Genomic DNA, 17,329 nt, shown 5'->3' with positions numbered 1-17,329 from the left:
GGAAGGCAATGCTTTGGTTTCTCGGTTGTGCTCTGGCCAGCCTCAGCATGGCCTTGTGTAGATTCACCCTTTAGTTTTTTTCTTCATCCAGCTTTCTTCCTGGCTTGATGACACCCATTGGTGAGCGAATGGTAGCTCTGGAAGTCATCTAGATGCTACGGCCACACCTGGTTGAGAGCAGTCACCTTATGTCTCCCCTTCTCTCCTTGTTGAAAGGGAGAGAAGATGTTTAAGACAGAGCCTGGTTCTCCCTTTGCCTGACCTTACTTGAAGGGTAATTGTGCTGGATGTCTTGTTCCAGCTGATTGTGCTGGCAGTGAGTCAGTGGCACCTTGTGGTCGATTGCCTCAAAGCTGCAAAGGAAATGCATAGCATGAAGTATTGCTGTTTTGCATTGGTGCTGCGGGCAGTAACTCGTAATGAAGGTGGTGGAAAAATAATGCGTTCCCTTCCTGAACCTTCCTGAAATTTGGTTGGAAGTCGATATGGACCTGCCTGCGTTCAAACCACCTTGTACTGTGACCCTCCCAGAGCTTCCTGCTAACATCCTCATAGCTTGCAATCTCTGAACATCCTTCACGTGAGAGAAATGCTGAGCACTACCTATGTTCTGGTACATCCTGCTTCTCTCCACTTTCCCTGCTGTTCAGCTTTGTAGGATAACTTTCTCTTCTTATCCTTAAGCAAAGTAAAGTTCTGCTGTCCTTGAGCTAATTACATTTAATTTGTAAACAAATAGTAGTTTAAATATTTTTCTTACTTCTGTGGGTGTTTGCAGGTCAGAAGTAATTAGAGATTTTGGTGTGTTTTGAGATACTGTGACCTTGATGTATGATGTGATTCCTGTGCCCCGTGAATGGAAGGTAGACCTATCGCTAAAGAAGTGAAGGATCTGTTCATGTTTGTCTATAGCTAGAGCAGGGAGACGGTTTGGCCCTCAGTGTGGGATGGAGGATGGAGGTCATGCTGGATTTTATTCTGCAGTGTGGAAGTGACTCTGATTTGAATCATTGCATTGTGCTGAAGTGTCTGAGTGATGGGTGATACTGAATGGGTCTTAAGGGATAACTCCAGGCAGAGGAGATGGGCATTTCTGTACTGGGGGGGGACAACACCAAAAGCTTTTGCTGTGACTTGTCCTCATAAGCAGCTTTTTCCCCCCTCACTACAGGAGAGGTCCTGAGAGTTTTGAGTCCTGTGCCCTAGCATGCCAGAGGCTAGGGTATCGTGCATCCAGCGGCCTCTTGCATGGCCTCTTGCCAGTGTCCTCCAGAAGAGAACATTAGGGTGGGTGACTTGCCAGCTCTTAGCTGCGCATATTATCTCATCTCATCGCATATATCTCTTCTGCTCCTTGAAGTCAGGATATGATTTCAGGATGGTATAAATTAACAGGTCACTTGATATAATGGCACAGTAAAACTGTAACAGGTGCTGGGGAATAACTCGTGCACTACTTCTAGCTATCTTCTTTGAAAGCCATTCCCCTGTATGGTAGACACATATCTTCTTCAAGCAAGGAAATATCAAGGGTGGTCCCTTACAAAAAGAAGCTTTCGGCTTCTCTTGCTGAGGCTGAACATTGCTGAAGTTGTTTATAATTGTATGTTCCCTAAAGAGCTTTGTCTTAAAGGAGCTGACTGTCCATGCTCCTCCTGACTTTTTCTTCTACTTGAACATAAAGCCAATGGGGGGGGGGAAGCTTTAAACCTGACAGCAACTTGATCTCTCTACCTGAGATCAACTTTACTCTTTTTCTCTCCTCATTCAAAATTGTCATAAGGGAAATCTCTTCTTGCTGTTTTCTGTGTTCCTGGTAACTGATGGCTGCTTTGTGACAGAGCAGCTGGGGTTTCTTATGACAAGCTGAGATGTCTCCCTGACTGGTACCTCCTTTCTCATTTCAGCCACATATAAATGTTCTGGATGGGGAAGGTGGGTAATAACGTTTTCCTCCCCTGCTGGCCTTTGTCTCCAATTAGCCACCACTCAAAGACACATCTTTCGCTGCAGTGCTGATCAGAGGATATGGGAAGGGATACGTGACTGATTTTTAGCATCTCAGCCCACCCAAGGGTGGATGAGCTCTCTCTCCACTCCCTGTCAGAGGAATCCCTGGCATGTGAGAATGGAGTGGGTCCTAGGGAAGAGGTTTTGAAGAGGACACAGCTTCTTTGCTTCCCTCCTTTTAGGAGGGGGATAGGAAGCGGGTTCATGTTCCCACTCCCTAACAAAGGCAACTGAGCAGTACAAATTGCCTCCTGGGAAATGTCGGCAGCAAAACAGCAGAGGGTACTGCAGGGCCAGCTTGTTTTGGCAGAGCTGCAGGGGAGGGCTGTGCGCACCAGCCCGGCTCTCCCAGACGCAGACTGCAATAGCAAGGAGACAACGCAGCCGTGCACGGGCTGAGTTTTGCTGGTGGGTGAAGAGCTGCAGAGCTGTGTGCTGAGCCTGACAGATAGTGATGTATGCAAATGTCAAGTGAGGAAAACATGCTTTACTTCCTAAAACTGTGCATCCTGCTATGTTGACATGGCACACCGGATCCCAGAAAGCGAAGCAGTTTGTTAAATGCTAGGAGTTAGAACCTCTGTCTGGGATTTCCTGTGGCATGCGGAGCATCACAGCCATCTGGGAAGAAGATGGAGACCTGCCGTGTTTGCTTCCTTCTGCACTCGTCCTCTGTGCTGCTCCAGCCCAGAGGATGCTGGTTGCCGTGCATTTGTGTCCCCCATAGGAACTGGAGTGAAGCCAGCACTACCTGGCAGCCACTGGGATTGCCTTAATAGAACAGGCCAGCTCTTCTTGCCTGAGCCGCAGCAACCTGATGTCTTGAGGTAATGCCTCGGTGGAAGCACAGGACACCTCAATTGGAGAGAGCTGCACTAATGTACCAGCAAGGGATGTCTTCTCCTACTAGCCTCTGCTCGCTTAGTGTTTTCAGCTTCTTCCCCACACCTTGGGACAGCAAAACTGGTGACGTGCAAGGAAGAGGTGCTGGATACTCCTTGACTCTGAGTGATCTCACTGCTCCAGAAAGACATTAACTGAGCCTTGAAAAAGAAAAATACCCTGGGCACAATTAGATGCTCTTGGGGGGTGTCTGCAGCCTCAGTTCACCCTCATGAAGAATGGCTGACAGTGAGCACAAGATTGTCCTTTACAGCTTTGAACAAGGGAACTCAAGGCCCTCCATGGTAGGGTCACCACACAGATGGCTGCCTAGGAGTCGGGCTGTGGGAGGTGAGGGTTTGCCCCAGTGGGACCCTTGAGGGGAGGCACCATTTTCTCCTCCCACCCCAGGCCTGACAAGATGGCTTCCCAGGGTGCACCAAGCCAGGATCCTGCCCTTCAGCCACCCTGTGCTGTGTTGAAATCTATCAGAAGCCTTAACAAACATTAAGAAATAGCAAAGCTGTAACTCCTGCACTGGCTTCAGGCTTGCAGTCCACCTTTTCACACTGAAACAACCCTGTTAACATGGGAGTCCTCATGCCACTGCCTAAGCACAGGGGGCAGCGCCAGTGAATGGCCTTTTCTCACTAAAAAAAGCAACTGTGAAGTATCTAGAAATGCTTGCTGCTGAGCTGAAAGGCATCAATATGGACAACCCCTCTATCAAAGTCCATGTTGGAGCCCTCGGTTGGGAGCCCAGATATGTTTTCCTTTGGGCAGTTGCCATCTGTCTGATTTATGGCTTTTCACTTCAGCATTAAATTCTCCCCAAGTTAATCAGTAAACGCACCTTGCTGTATTTCACTCGCTCCCCTCGCGTGCAGCAGGAGCGGGCCAGGCACTTCTCCCCACCATTCCCACCCAGGACACACGTGGGCTGTGGGGAGTCCCAGAGGGGGCAAGGGGAGCGCCCTGGCTTAGGGCCAGGTGCTTGGTCTGCCTCTGGGTGCCATGCAGGGTTTATAAGTGATGGCACCGAGTGTGGCGTACGCATCGTGCGGACCTTTGGCCTGGAAAGGAGGTGCTGAGGCGTGCGTGTGGGCGCAGGACTGTGGTGGGGAACTGCTATAGAGGAGCACGTCATGTTGAGGAAGAACTGGTGGGTTTCTTGGGTGTGGAGGGAGCTCTGCCTGCCTCCACACGGGGAGTTTCGTGCTTTTGAGGGGAGAGGCAGCCTCTGCTTTGCGTAGGGCATTTAGGTCACCTTGTTCCCCTGCCTGTCTTCGTCCCAGCCTTCCCTAAACAGCAGAATGCAAATGCCTTTCCTTGTTCTCTGTGGTGAAGTATTGAGTGAGGTTGTTTTTTTTCTTTTTTTTGTCATTTTTCTGGATTGTAATATTCAATCATTTTTTCTGCCTGACAGCAGCTCCACACTCCCGGCATGGGCTGGAAGAAGGGAGGTGGTATAGGGAGAGGATGAAGGTTGTATTTCTTGCTGTTCAAAGGGCTGAACACCACTGGCTTCTTGCTGGCTTGACATGGATCAATCATGATGGCAGTGTATTACCAGCAGAGACAGCGAGGTGGTTTTTTATAGCTGCCTTGATCCAGATGCAGAAAAACTCACCATCTGGTCCATAGAAAATGAGAAGTAAAGGGAGACATCTGGAGACGTAGTGGACTTGAGAAAGAGGGGGGGGAGAGTAAAAGCGATAATCTTTTTTTTTTTTTTTTTCCCCCTCTCTGTTCCCCATACGGACTCGGCTAGCATTTCCTAGGAACAAGGATTTTTTAGGGTGTGTGTTGTGAGCAAACATTGGAGAGATCTGGGGAGTGTAGGTGTTTTCCTGGTCTTGGCAGCCTGGCTAATGATCTTAGTCCCTTAAGACTGCCTCTCTTATTCTGGTTGAGTTTCAACTGCGTTACCCTCTACTCCCTCTCATCCCTCTTGCTCTCTGCTCTCTCTTTATCTTCCCCTGACCTTCTGGTGATTCAAGGCCTGAGAAGGCCTGTGTTTGTTTCTGTCAACGGATGGGGGAAAATCTGCCAAGAGTGGTGAGTTCATTAGATTGTGAATTCTTGCTTTTCTGAATTTCCTGTCTCTCTAGCCCATCACCAGCACCTTTCCTGTCTTTGTGGGATTATAAGGCTCTAACTGATCTAGAAGAGGCTCAGCTTGGCATAACCCAGCCAAGGCAAGAGGCCCACTGAAGTTGGCAGAGGGTGGGGGGAGTTGTTTTGGATTCAAGTCTTGAAAGATGCATGCTGAGTTTGTACTTGCTTTCTGGCACCCCCAACCTGTCTTCCTATCAACGATAAACTTTTTGCACCCTGGTAATTACTGACCATGACTTTCCTTTTTGTGGCTTTTCCACAGGATGAAGATGAGACGCCATAAGCTCTTTCTGACTCTCTGCATGGCTGGTCTCTGCCTCATCTCCTTCTTGCACTTCCTGAAGGCCCTTTCCTATGTCACCTTCCCCCGGGACCTGGCTTCACTTAGTCCCAACCTTGTCTCCAGCTTCTTCTGGAACAATGCCCCCGTCACGCCACAGGTTAGCCCTGAGCCAGGGGGCGCAGAGCTCCTCCGCACACCCCTGTACTCCCACTCGCCCTTGCTCCAGCCCCTGCCTCCCAGCAGAGCCAGCGAAGAGCTGCACAAAGCCAACTTTGTGCTGCCGGAAGACACGACAGAATATTTTGTCCGCACCAAAGCCGGCGGCGTCTGCTTTAAACCAGGCACCAAGGTGTTGGAGAAGCCACCCACGGGAGGGCGGCCGGAGGAGCGAGCGGATGGCGCGGCCTCGGGGCGGCCCGCTCGCAAGCCGCTAAGCTCCCAGACCAAGCGGCGCAAGTGGGTGGAGTGTATGTGCTTGCCGGGCTGGCACGGCCCCAGCTGTGGCGTTCCCACCGTGGTCCAGTACTCCAACCTGCCCACCAAGGACCGCCTGGTGCCACGGGAGACCCCCCGGCGGGTCATCAACGCTATCAACATCAACCATGAGTTTGACCTACTGGATGTCCGCTTCCACGAGCTGGGAGACGTGGTGGACGTCTTTGTGGTGTGCGAGTCGAACTTCACGGCCTACGGAGAGCCGCGGCCCCTCAAGTTCCGCGAGATGCTCCTCAATGGCTCCTACGACTACATCCGCCACAAGGTGCTCTACGTCTTCCTGGACCACTTCCCCGCCGGCGGTCGCCAGGACGGCTGGATCGCTGACGATTACCTGCGCACCTTTCTCACCCGGGACGGTGTCTCTCGCCTCCGCAACCTGCGCCCGGACGATGTCTTCATCATCGATGATGCCGATGAGATCCCGGCCCGTGACGGCGTCCTCTTCCTCAAGCTCTATGATGGCTGGACGGAGCCCTTTGCCTTTCACATGCGCAAGTCGCTCTACGGCTTCTTCTGGAAGCAACCAGGCACCTTGGAGGTGGTCTCAGGCTGCACTATGGGGATGCTGCAGGCTGTCTACGCTACTGACGGCATCCGTCTGCGGCGCCGCGAGTACTACACCATGCCTGGCTTTCGGCAGTATGAGAACAGTACAGGACACATCCTGGTGCAGTGGTCGCTGGGCAGCCCCCTCCACTTTGCTGGCTGGCACTGCTCCTGGTGTTTCACCCCAGAGGGGATCTACTTCAAACTGGTGTCAGCCCAGAATGGGGACTTCCCCCGCTGGGGTGACTATGAGGATAAACGAGACCTCAATTATATCCGGGAGCTGATCCGAACTGGTGGGTGGTTTGATGGTACTACGCAGGAGTATCCCCCTGCTGACCCCAAGGAGCACATGTATGCTCCCAAGTATCTGCTCAAGAACTACCAGCGATTCCACTACTTGTTGGAGAACCCATACCGAAAAGCGGAGGGGGCTGGGTGAGACCACTGGGACTCGTGGGAGATTAGAACTTTTACAACAAAGGGGAAGAGTCGGGTGTTTTTGTCTGTTTCTTTTTTTTGATTCCAGGTGGGGTGTGCCATTTCTCCATGGTCTGCTCTCCCTTCCTCCCTTCTCCCTGGGTAATGCCTGGGGACACAAATTCCTTGGTCAGCTGAAGGGAGGCCTGGGCAGGAAGAGGGAGAGGTGCAGGACCTACCCTGACAGTAGCATAAAGACTTCCCTGCATCTCCTGGACCCTTCCTGCTGGCTGGGGAGAATCTCTGCATCCAGCTGGTGGGTTTTCCTCCAGGGGGGGCTGGGAAGGTCTGCTGGGGAGAGAGGGCAGCTGTTCCCATCCATCCTCGTTTGTTGTGGATCGGAGCAAGCACAGATGTGAGTCTGGGCTATTCAGTGAGTGTGTGAGTCAGCAGGCACAAACTGATGTGAGTGGTCATGTGTGTAGATGCGTGTCACAGGCATTTTTTTTGGATGAGTGAATGTGCAAAAGCATCTCAATATGCATTTATTTTTTTATATACCTCTATATTCAGAGTACTTGGGGGAAGGTAAAACCTTTGCTTCCAAGGTATTCTCCCCAGTACACAGCCTCCTCCCACAAACTTAATGCGTCTGTCCTGGGCTGTGTCTTGGCCTGATGCTTTACCAGTCCTTGATCAAGCAGATGGGAAGCAGAGGAGAAAGCTGACCCTTTTTTTTTTTTTATTTTTAAACTCCTTTTTCACCCCTGCCCACTCAACGCTGCACTGGCTTGGCCCACAGGAGCTGAAGCATCTTCCCTGCTGTATGTGCTTCTTTCAGGGCTGGGATAAGCTGCAGGGGATTAAATCAGATGGTGGGAGTGTATGTTTACAAGTGCATGGTTTCCTATGTGCATGAGTGCTAACATGCATGGTTTTGGTATGCACGTGGGTGTTTGTTACCAGTTTTGGGAGGGAAGGGGGCATAGGTTTGGCTTGGGTGTGTATGTTTTCAGGAAATGGTGAGATACGTAAGCTGTGATCTGTCTTGGCATGGATGACATTTTGCGGAATACATAGGAGAGGTTCAGGGAGAGCATCGTCTCTGCATAGCAGAGTGTGACACGCAGAGTTGTTGTGTGCCTCTTTAGCTGCCTCTGTAGCCTGTTGCAGGGCTGCTGTTTACACACGCTGGCTATCCCTTCTTGCCACAGGGGAAAGGAGAGGAGAAGGGCAAAGCTGAGTCAACAATGGGTGTTGTGGGGAAACACAAAGCATGTCAAAGCATGGGACCCATCTGCCTGCTCTTAAGTTGTGAGGGAACTCATGGAGAAAGGGGCCATGGGAAAACTCCCCCTGGGGCCAAAAAACTGTTCTGGGATGATCACATAATCCAGAGAGCATGTGCAGCCCTCACTTCCAGGCTGGGCCATTCAAATGAGAGGGGATGTAGGATGATGTTACTTGCAGCTGGTGGGCCCGTGTCCACACAGAGCTTGCCACTGAAGGGTCTGGCCTGTTGCTGTATTGGATTGATTCAGCTCATTGAGGAGGCAGATTGGCGTTTCCACACTTACCACCCTTCCTTAGCAGATGGCTTGACTTGGTGCCCAGAGCCTGGTCTGCGGTGGGAAGAGGGTGAAAAACATGAACGTGCTCTGTTAGCCTTACAGTGGAAATATTGGCTCATCTTCCAAGCAAAGAAGTGAGGATCGTGTGGAGGAGGAGAATGTCATCATAAGGACGAATGACCCTGACATCAGGACAGCTGTGCTGAAGCAGGAGAGTTTCCATTGCCATTAATTCACTCCATCAGGGCTGTATTTTCTTGTTGTCCAGTCTGTTCCATCCCGTGTGCTTAAATCCCATCTTTGCATCTCTCTCCCTTCTCTAGAGAAGGGAAAAACATGTGCAAAAATATCTTGATTCCCTAAGAAGACTGAGATTGGAACAGCAAGATGATGAGCATCTTTTTCTGATCAAACTGAGGCAGAGTTCGTCTTAGTTTCTTCCCCATCTCATGTGCCATAATGCCTCTAGAAGAACTGAGGGACCCTCTTTTCATTTGCTGGGTTTTTAATATAACTGCTCTCACTTCTGGCGAGTGTCTAATCTTCTGCACCTCCCAATCTTCTACAGTAGGAGCAGCCTCTCCCTTAGTACCAGCCCTTCCTGTGTATACGGACTCCTTGGGGACTTTTTAGTGCATTGCAAGTCACATTTTCATCGCTGGGGTAAGGCCTTTGTCTGTTAGGAGCATCAGACAAGCCCACAGCTGCAATATTTGGATCTCCTGTTCCCAAAGTACTGCCTGTTCCCCTCCTTCCCCTCTCCTCCACTATTTGCTCCATCATCCCCCTTCTGGGGGAAGAGAAGGTCCTGCTGGAGCGGGGTGAGAACAGCGCTGAAGCTCTTCTGCGTGACTCTGGCCCTGTGCACCCCCTGGACTTCTTCACTTCCTTATTCTTAGGAAATTAAATTTAAAACAGGCTTCTGTTGTGGAGGGAGGAAGGGACTTTACAGCTGAGATGCATTCTTTTTTTTTTCTCTTTCTCAAGAATTGTTTAAACATTTTTTGATTTAAGGCCAACCCAGTTAATGTTCCTGTTGTTTCTGCAATCTCTGTTTATTATCCTTAGGGAGTTAAAGTGCTTGGGATTAAAAATCCTCCGTCGCATCCCTTGAGGGATGGGGACTAGCGAGCTGACTTTTGCACAGCGATTTCCCAAGGTGGTGACTTGCCCTCTGCGCAACTTTGCCCGGAGCATTGCATGGGCTCTCCACGGCCGGTGTGCAGGGCAGCCAACGAGCCTGAACCAGGCACTGAAGTTTGAGAAGGGAAGGACTGAAAAATCCCGGCCTTCCTCGGAGCTGGTTGTTATAGCCAGCTGCCAGAAAGGGATGGGCAGAAGAAACGAGGTGGTTTTGTGCCTGTGTGGTTGGTAGGAAGGACAGACACGCTCGAGTCCGGTCTCGCTGTTGCTTTCTCTGATCCTTGTGTCCTGCTGAAGTGTTTGCTGTTGTGCAGCCTGTTCTTTGTGCCTCTGTGGCGGATAAACGAAGGGGACCTCGTGGCCTCCGGGTAATGCACGAGTCAGGCTGGGGGAAGTGTTAGTGCAGAACGGGTATTGGTTCCCCCAGTGACTCTTTCTGGTGTCCTTGTGGGATGGCGGTGTCTTCTCCCCTCCCAAATGCCCCCCCCGGGCTCTGTCCCTGTCCCCCTGCTCCTGCCAGCAATCTCCTTGGCTGCTACGCCTCTGCACTGTGAAGCCCTGTGTCTGGAGTCACTCCTGGTCCTGTTAGTGAACGCTGGTGGTGAAGAGGGGAGGGGTAGCTTGTCCTGGCTGACCTCAAGCCTTGGTGAAAAAAAAAAGGAGGGAAGTGAGGGGTAGAATGGATCCTGAATCCCTCCGTTGTTGTGTTTACCCCACCCACCAAAAAAAAAAATTACATTTATATATACATCCCTTCTGATTTCTGAGGCATTGGACAAACTTGCTCTTTTTACAGAAAGAGAGGGGGAGCTGGAGGTAAGGGGGGTTCAGGGGGGGCTCGAATCCAGCATCAAGAAAGGAGAGCTGTTTCTGATGCAATACACTGATATTTAAGGCTTTGGGGACTACAGATAATGGTTTAAAAAGGGAACTGAAATACTCTGAAACTGAGAATTCAAACCACTGTTGTTTTTTTTCCTTCCTGTGAGGAGGATGATGCACTATCATCCTGGAGGTGGCCCAGCAGCACTCCCGAGGCTGGGGTCCACCTGGACCTACTGGTGGTGTTGCCACTGGGGTGGCCCCAGAACGCCCTGTTTTGGCAAAAGAACGCGTGGACTTGCCAAAAAAAAAAAAAAAAAAAGGAAAAAAAAGAGCATCTGCAAAGCTCCTTTCCACTCTGTAATTTATAAACAGCAAGTAATAATGAACTTTTTGTAAGGATAAATCAAATGTACATTCTGAAATCATTTTCTCTGTAAATGGTTGGATTTCATTTCACCCTTAAAGGGATGCTTAAAAGGAGGACAAAATAAAAATAAAAATTTAAAAAAAAAAAAGCAAAGTATGAAAGGAAACCAAGGCATGTATGTGTGGCAGCTTTTATTTCTGATTGCATGGCAGAGGAGGGGGGACACTGGAAAATGGAGTGAGGGAGGTTGCTCCTCCTGCTCAACTTGTGTGCCCAAATCAGACCTATTCTTCTGCACGTCAGGTGAGTATGAGCACACACAGGGATGCGAGTTGGGGAGCAGAGCATCTGCCCAGTGCCTTTCCGGAGAGCTGGTGGCTGTGGGAGCCAGCATCGCTCACAAATGGTCCCTCACCACCATCTCCTCCCCATTGCATCTTCCAAATGAAGCTGTGGAAATCTTGGCGCCCCAGCCGAAACCTCCCCCCTGCAGAAATGTTTCTCTGGTGGCTGACTTTCTGCACGGTGTGCGTGACCTCCTTGTTTTAGCTTATTTTTAAACCCACCTAACGTAACTAACGTAATTTTGGCTGTTCCCATTATTCTGTATCAAAGCCCAGTCCTGCCCTGAATCCTCCTGAGCACCTGGCCTCAGCAGTATCTTTGGTGAGGGCCATTCACAAGCTCACGTGCAGTCTACAGCTACTTCATTTTTGTGTGTTTTTAAGTGTCTTGTGCTTCAGATTCATTCCTGGTCCCATTTAGAAGTAGCACCAATAAACATTATAGGTTAGTTTCCTTATAATCCTTAGACTGAGCCCATTCCCTCATCTTTTTCTCTTCCGTGGCAGTCTGATGCCTTCAATGTCCCCCTTCTGGGAGACTTTCCATCGAAGTAGAGTTTTGCTGTCCGCAAGCAATGCCTTTCTTCTGCTGCTTCTGCCCCCCTTTCTGCAGCAAAGAGCCTGAAACGAACGTGCTACTCAAAATTCACAATTAAAATTTCCTATGAAGAATTTATAGCGTTCTTACTTGATTGCCTTATTTGTGCACTCTAATAGGGCACAATCTAAAAATAGACGATCCCTGAAATGTCTGTGAACTTGCAGTTTTTCAAAAGGGGAAGATAAGTCTGCAATCCTGGGCCAGTGGCGATGCAGCAAGACAGTTTAAGAAATGAGGGTTGACTTGGTCAAAGGTTCTCACTTGTATTCTTCTTGCCTCCAGTACCAAATCTCTTACTGACATTTATATTATTTTAAGAAGCGATGTAAATGACATTTCTTTGGTTTCCTGCAAGGTTTTAAAAGAAGGCATTGACAGAAATCAAGACCTTTCTCCCCAGAAAGCACCGGTTTCTGCCGCGTGAGCTGGAAGAGCCTCCGTGAGCGAGGCATTAACTCTTCCATGAGCCGGTCTGCGGTGGGGACCCTCGTTTTGCAGGAGCAGGGCTGACGATCGGCTGGGCACGGGGGCACGTGGCTCCCCCACAAGCCTTGTACACCCTCCTACAGAGTCATCCCCCTGCATCCCTCCGGACACGTGGAAATGGGGTTGGATACACGCCGCGTACACCCTGGTTATGGATACGCAGCCTGAAGTGCTGTATCGAACCAGGAATGTGCAGCGCACGTGATGCTGAGCAAGCCCTGCGTGTTTTGCAGGATTTCAGTGTCCTGACAGATGTTGTACGGGGAGAGAGATGCACCGTGGAGGGGCTCTGATGTAGCCTGCCTGGAAATGAACTGCTCCCCAAATTCTCGCCATGTGTCAGGGATGCCCAGCGCCTACGGCGGGCGCCGTGCAGAGCTGCTCGGTGGGGAGGCGTGCTGCGGCAGCCCCTCCGTCTGGCTGGCTCCCGATCGATGCCTGCAGCAGAGGTTTGCTGATCGGGGGGACAGACAAGCTGTTTCTAAACACCAGGGTGCTTAGAAACAAAATGACTTCAATATAAACTTACAGCATCATTGAAAGAGCTGGAAAGGGGATACCAATGCCTGGCTCGCTGGCTGTTTGTTTTTGTTGCTTGGATACATTTGTTCCCTGTGTAAGGGCAAAGCTTAATACGCTGTTTAACAGGGACAGTTAATTTTTAATTATTAGTCTGCTTTTTTTTTTTTTTTCCTAAGCCTCGCTGCTTTAGCAGCTGAGCTGGGTCCACAGCCGGGTCTCATCAGCCAACCTTCAGCCGGGAGCAAGCTTTGCAGGGCTTTGCTCTGTCCCTGCAAAACAGCCTCCAAGGAGCTAAACAAAACTGTCCCGTCCAGGGAAAGGGCTCCGGGTCCCTGAAGCAAGAGGCTGACATGAGGACCGTAAGCTGCTGGCGCTGGGGAGAGGAGAGGAGAGGAGCCTGGCTGCAGGCCAGGCTGCCACGGGCTTCGCCTTTGTGGCATCTGCAGGGAGAAGCACAGCAGTGAAAGGGGAAAAGGATCAGCCCCTTCCAGCAAATGTTTGGGCCATTACTGTAAGCATCTCTGAGAGCCCCAAACACAGACGTTTACTTGGAATTGAGGAAAATTGGGAATCTTGACATTTTGAACATTTTTTTTTTAAAGCAAAGTGAAGAGAGAGAAATCTGTCCTTACTGTTGTTTGAAATACATTATAGTTACATAAAAAAAACGCAAATCTTTCAAGGCCATATCACTCCTCGCCCTGCCAAATGAAATAAAAAATAAAAACCCATTGTTTTACTTCTGCTTATGTTTCCTGTGCCTTATGGCTTGAGCCATGAATCTCTTGGCTGAAATCCATTCCAGTAACGATTTAATTTGGGAGCCACGCTTCACCTTTCTAAAAATAAGGAAAACTGAGAAGAGCAACTAAGCTGTGACGAATAAAGATATAAGATAATATTCTCCAGGATATCAAATTAGAGAAACTACGTTGCTCAGAGAATGCATAAAATCAAACATTACAAGCCCGCCTCGATGCAGCAAGCTCTTTCCTGGCATTTTAGCCCTATTCTACAGTCTGGACCTTTTCCAAAGAGAGAGCAACAAATCATCAGTCATATCTTTTTTTCCCCAGACACTAAGAACCAGGCACACATGCAAAAATAAAGGAATGTAGAAAACATCCACCCACTTCTGTTTGACTGTCAGTGTTTTTAAAGCATTTGGCTCAAACCGTTGCCCAGAACTGGACGTCAAACTACTGCAAAACCCAAACCAGATAAATGTCCCTAAAAGGGACAGAAATAAATCTAACTCAGGACCCAGGAGTTAATGGGACAAAATGTATGTTAGGTGCCTGAACTTAAAGAAAGGAGAGAAGCAGTGTGGAACAGCAGCGTTGCCTTTCTCAGGCTGTACACACATGTGGCAATCCAGGGCAGTCCAGGCTCCCCTTAGATGAGCTAAAACCCCACAGTTGTGCTGGGAGGACCTCGCCACAGCATGCATCAGGTCGAAGGGTGCAGAAAGGCTGGGGTCAGTGAGTGCAACCCCGCTTGGGGGTCAATGCCAGCAGCTGCGAGATCGCCACGGATGCTGCCAGTGCAGAAAGCCCACGAGGCTGTCAGACTAATGCAAAATTTTACAGCTTACAGCGCTCACAAAAGCAGGATCTCCGAACAGCTCCGGAAACCTGCTGCGGCACACAGCTGGTGCATGGCAAAATAATTGGGAGAGAAATCCTACTAGCCAGGGAATTAAAAAAAAAGGCACCAGCAAACCCAGCCGCGGGGAAACGCGGCTGAAGGAACACAAGTCGTGCTGAGCTTAGAACAAAGGTATGCACGGACCAATTGTAAAAATACTCCAGCAGCATTTTTAACTTGTTAGGTTAAAGCTGAGCCTCCTCAGCCACCATTGGCACAGACCCTCGGAGCGGTGGCAGCTCGGTGGCCGCCTGCGTACCCCCCCTTGGGCTCCGGGGCTGGAGGTTGAGAACCTGAAAAGCTCCACTTCGGAAGCAGCTGGGCTGTGAACTTTTCGTGCCTTCCTCCTGGCAAAAACATACCCCCAGCGTTCCTCCCCGGAGCAGCCGGTTGCTCTGCCAAGCTGTGGCTAAAGTCTGGGTCGGGGCTGTACATCAGGAATGTCCCTTGAGAAGTGACTGCGGCGTACTGGCGGCCTCTCCTCCCTCAGCACCTGGGTTCCTTCTTGGCTGTGTTTGTTCTACATCAAAGCTGCTGGGTTCGGTGGAAAGAAGCTATCAGCAACAGCCCCAGCCATCCTCCGCTCCTGGCATATCACAGAAGCAGGAGTGAGATATTATTTCTGCTCTGTTATCAACAGGTTCCCTTTTTTTTTTTTTTTCCCCACCAAACAGCAGAAAGTCATTCAAAATGCAGAGCCATGCAAAGCATCCATTTAGGGCCTGATCTAGCACAAATGCTTTTATTGCGTGCTATTGCTCGAGTAAAGATAGGGGTACAATAAAAGAGAGAACCGTTGAACTGTTCCAAGGTCTCTTTATGAGCAGATATGAAGGATATTACGCCCAAGCTCAGATGGCCTTGGCAAGTCGCTACCCATCTTCCCGCTTGTATTTAGGGATTGCTTTCTGGCTCATATAAAAGACCAGCCTTCTGTTTCCAGGTGCAGTCTTTCTGGGGAGAAAAACCCACGCTGCAGCCCCGCTCCAGGACATTATTTGCTTCTCCATGGGTGCCACTGTCACAGTGTGAGCAGCAGGACCAGTTGCAAGCATGAGAAGAGGCTCCCGGTGGGCTGGGGGGGGATATCCGTGCTTTACACCTAGGTAACAACACGGGTTATTGTGCCCTGTAGCCCATGCTGCCTTTGATATATCACAAGCTCACTTAGTCATCTGGGAAAACAAAGGTCATTATTGTTCTTTGGGCATACGGCGAAGGTGTGCTCCCTCCTCTCCGCCTGCATTACAGGGAGTAAATCTTTATTACAGGGATGCAGGCTTGGAGGTGAGGGGCCCCCAGCCCGCCGCAGGGCACCCCACATTCCTGGCAGCTCCATGAGGGGAGAGGAAGGGCAGAAAGGGCACCCTGGGCAGACGCTCTGTGGGTTTGCAGGCAGTGGGAAGACATGGGCCTGCACGTCCCGTCAGGGCAGCACAAGTCCACCCACACAGTGGGGCTGCGGGGGGAGCGAGCGGTGGGGTCAGCAGAGGAGCCGGCCGGGTCGGGAAGCGCCGCGGGGGATGTTGCTTCACCGTCTGCAGGCAGAGTTCAAGTTCACAACCCCGGCCCCTTGTCAGCGGGCCAGCGCTCGCACGGATGAAGGGAAAGCGACGGCCGGGGGTCGCTCTGCCTCTCCCCTTTGTAAGGCCAGAGGGGCATGACGAATGTGGCGCAGGCACAGCGAGCACACGGCAGGCCGTGGGTGCTGCTCCAGCGAGGCGCTGGTGGGCACGGCGAGCCCTGGGGTGCTGGGGAGGTTGGAGGCAGGCTGAGCAGTGTGGCCAGAGGAGTCCACAATGCACGCACGCAGCTGTTGGCGAGGAGCCCGGGAGCTGGCGAGCGGCCTGGGGAAAAAAAAATGAACAAAACACTAAAACAGGCGCAACCGAAGGGGGCCAGGCTGGGGAGGGGCGCTTATGGAGGCCTGAAGTCCTTAGCTCCCATGTCGGGAAGGCACGGGGAGCCCCCAAAATCAGCCTTACCCAGAGCATTTTGCACATCCCAAGCAACTCAAAGCAAGGAGACTGCACCTCGGGGGAAGGAGGTCTTACTCCTGTGTGCCACGGTCACACTTTTGCTTTCACATTTATCCTTCACAGCAAATGCAGGAGGCTCTCGAGAGGAAGCACAGCTTGAAATCTTCCCTGGGGAATCCTCCCCGTGTGCTGGCACAAGGCCTGAGCACACCCAGTCCCACGCACGGCCCCAGCATGGGTCGCGATGCCCCAGGGGAGCGTGAGGTGCGTATGGCCCGGCAGGGTGAAGGATCGGGGAGCAGGGCTCGGACCAGCCGTGTGGCAGCACTTAAAGCATCACAAGCGCCAAAGCTCACCCCCTTGCTCACCTTCTCACAGCCCGATCCCGTTTGTAACACATAGGGGGGCTGCTGCACGCAGCTGTGAATGTTTTCATCCAGACTTTGGAGTTTCAAGGACTGGATTTATCAGCGCACCTGTGCAGGGGCTACTGAGCCCTGTTGTGAGAAGCAAAGCTTTTCTGTGGATCAACAACCCAAGGAGGAGACGGGAAGCCGAGGGAAGAGTTCAAAGATCGATTTTCATTCTGGCAAAAGGTTAAGGGTAGGGAATATGGACGCTGCCTCTGAGGTCCTGGATAGCTTGGCGTACGAACGGATAATCTGGAAACAAAGATGAGCAATATGCTAAAAATTTTTAAGAGATGACTCAAAGCTATAGACTCTTGAGGAGATCAGAAAGGACTGTAAATAAAATGCAAATGTGGTAAACGGGCAACAACATGCATTTGCCAAGGTTTGCCTTGGTGCATGCCAAGGAAGAAAAGACCAAAAAGATTGCAACACAAAATTTATAAAGCTCCAGATTGTCTCCAGCAACTCGGGGAAGGGTCTGAATATCACACAAACCCTGGCTCTGTGAGTGGATACAGGTTAAAAAAAAAATAATAAAATAAAATAAAATAGAATAATAATAATAATAATAATACTAGCATGCAGAGAAAGAAGAAGGGGAGAATAACATTCAAAATATGATAATGCTGTTATGTAAATCAGCGGTGTGGCCTCTCTGGGAATACTGTCTGCAG

The 17,329-nt window shown here is 50.5% G+C and overlaps 1 protein-coding gene across 4 annotated transcripts in view; it reads left to right on the top strand.

Annotated features, from left to right (window-relative positions):
- Nucleotides 1-10,829, top strand: part of MGAT3 (beta-1,4-mannosyl-glycoprotein 4-beta-N-acetylglucosaminyltransferase) — a 29,110-nt gene extending 18,281 nt beyond the window's left edge. For 3 of the 4 annotated variants that reach the window (XM_040559159.1, XM_040559167.1, XM_040559175.1), the window contains exon 2: nucleotides 5,273-10,829. In XM_040559159.1, coding sequence (XP_040415093.1) covers nucleotides 5,274-6,779 — 1,506 coding nt within the window. In that variant the 5' untranslated portion in view covers nucleotide 5,273 and the 3' untranslated portion in view covers nucleotides 6,780-10,829. Of the gene's footprint in view, nucleotides 1-3,198; nucleotides 3,218-5,272 lie in introns of those variants that run through there. The other variant, XM_040559183.1, reaches the window with a different exon arrangement.
- Nucleotides 10,830-17,329: the final 6,500 nt, after the last annotated feature.

Source organism: Cygnus olor, chromosome 1 (genome assembly GCF_009769625.2).
Source record: "Cygnus olor isolate bCygOlo1 chromosome 1, bCygOlo1.pri.v2, whole genome shotgun sequence".
In the NCBI taxonomy this organism is placed as follows: Eukaryota; Metazoa; Chordata; class Aves; order Anseriformes; family Anatidae; genus Cygnus; species Cygnus olor.
This window is presented reverse-complemented; position numbering and strand designations above follow the sequence as displayed.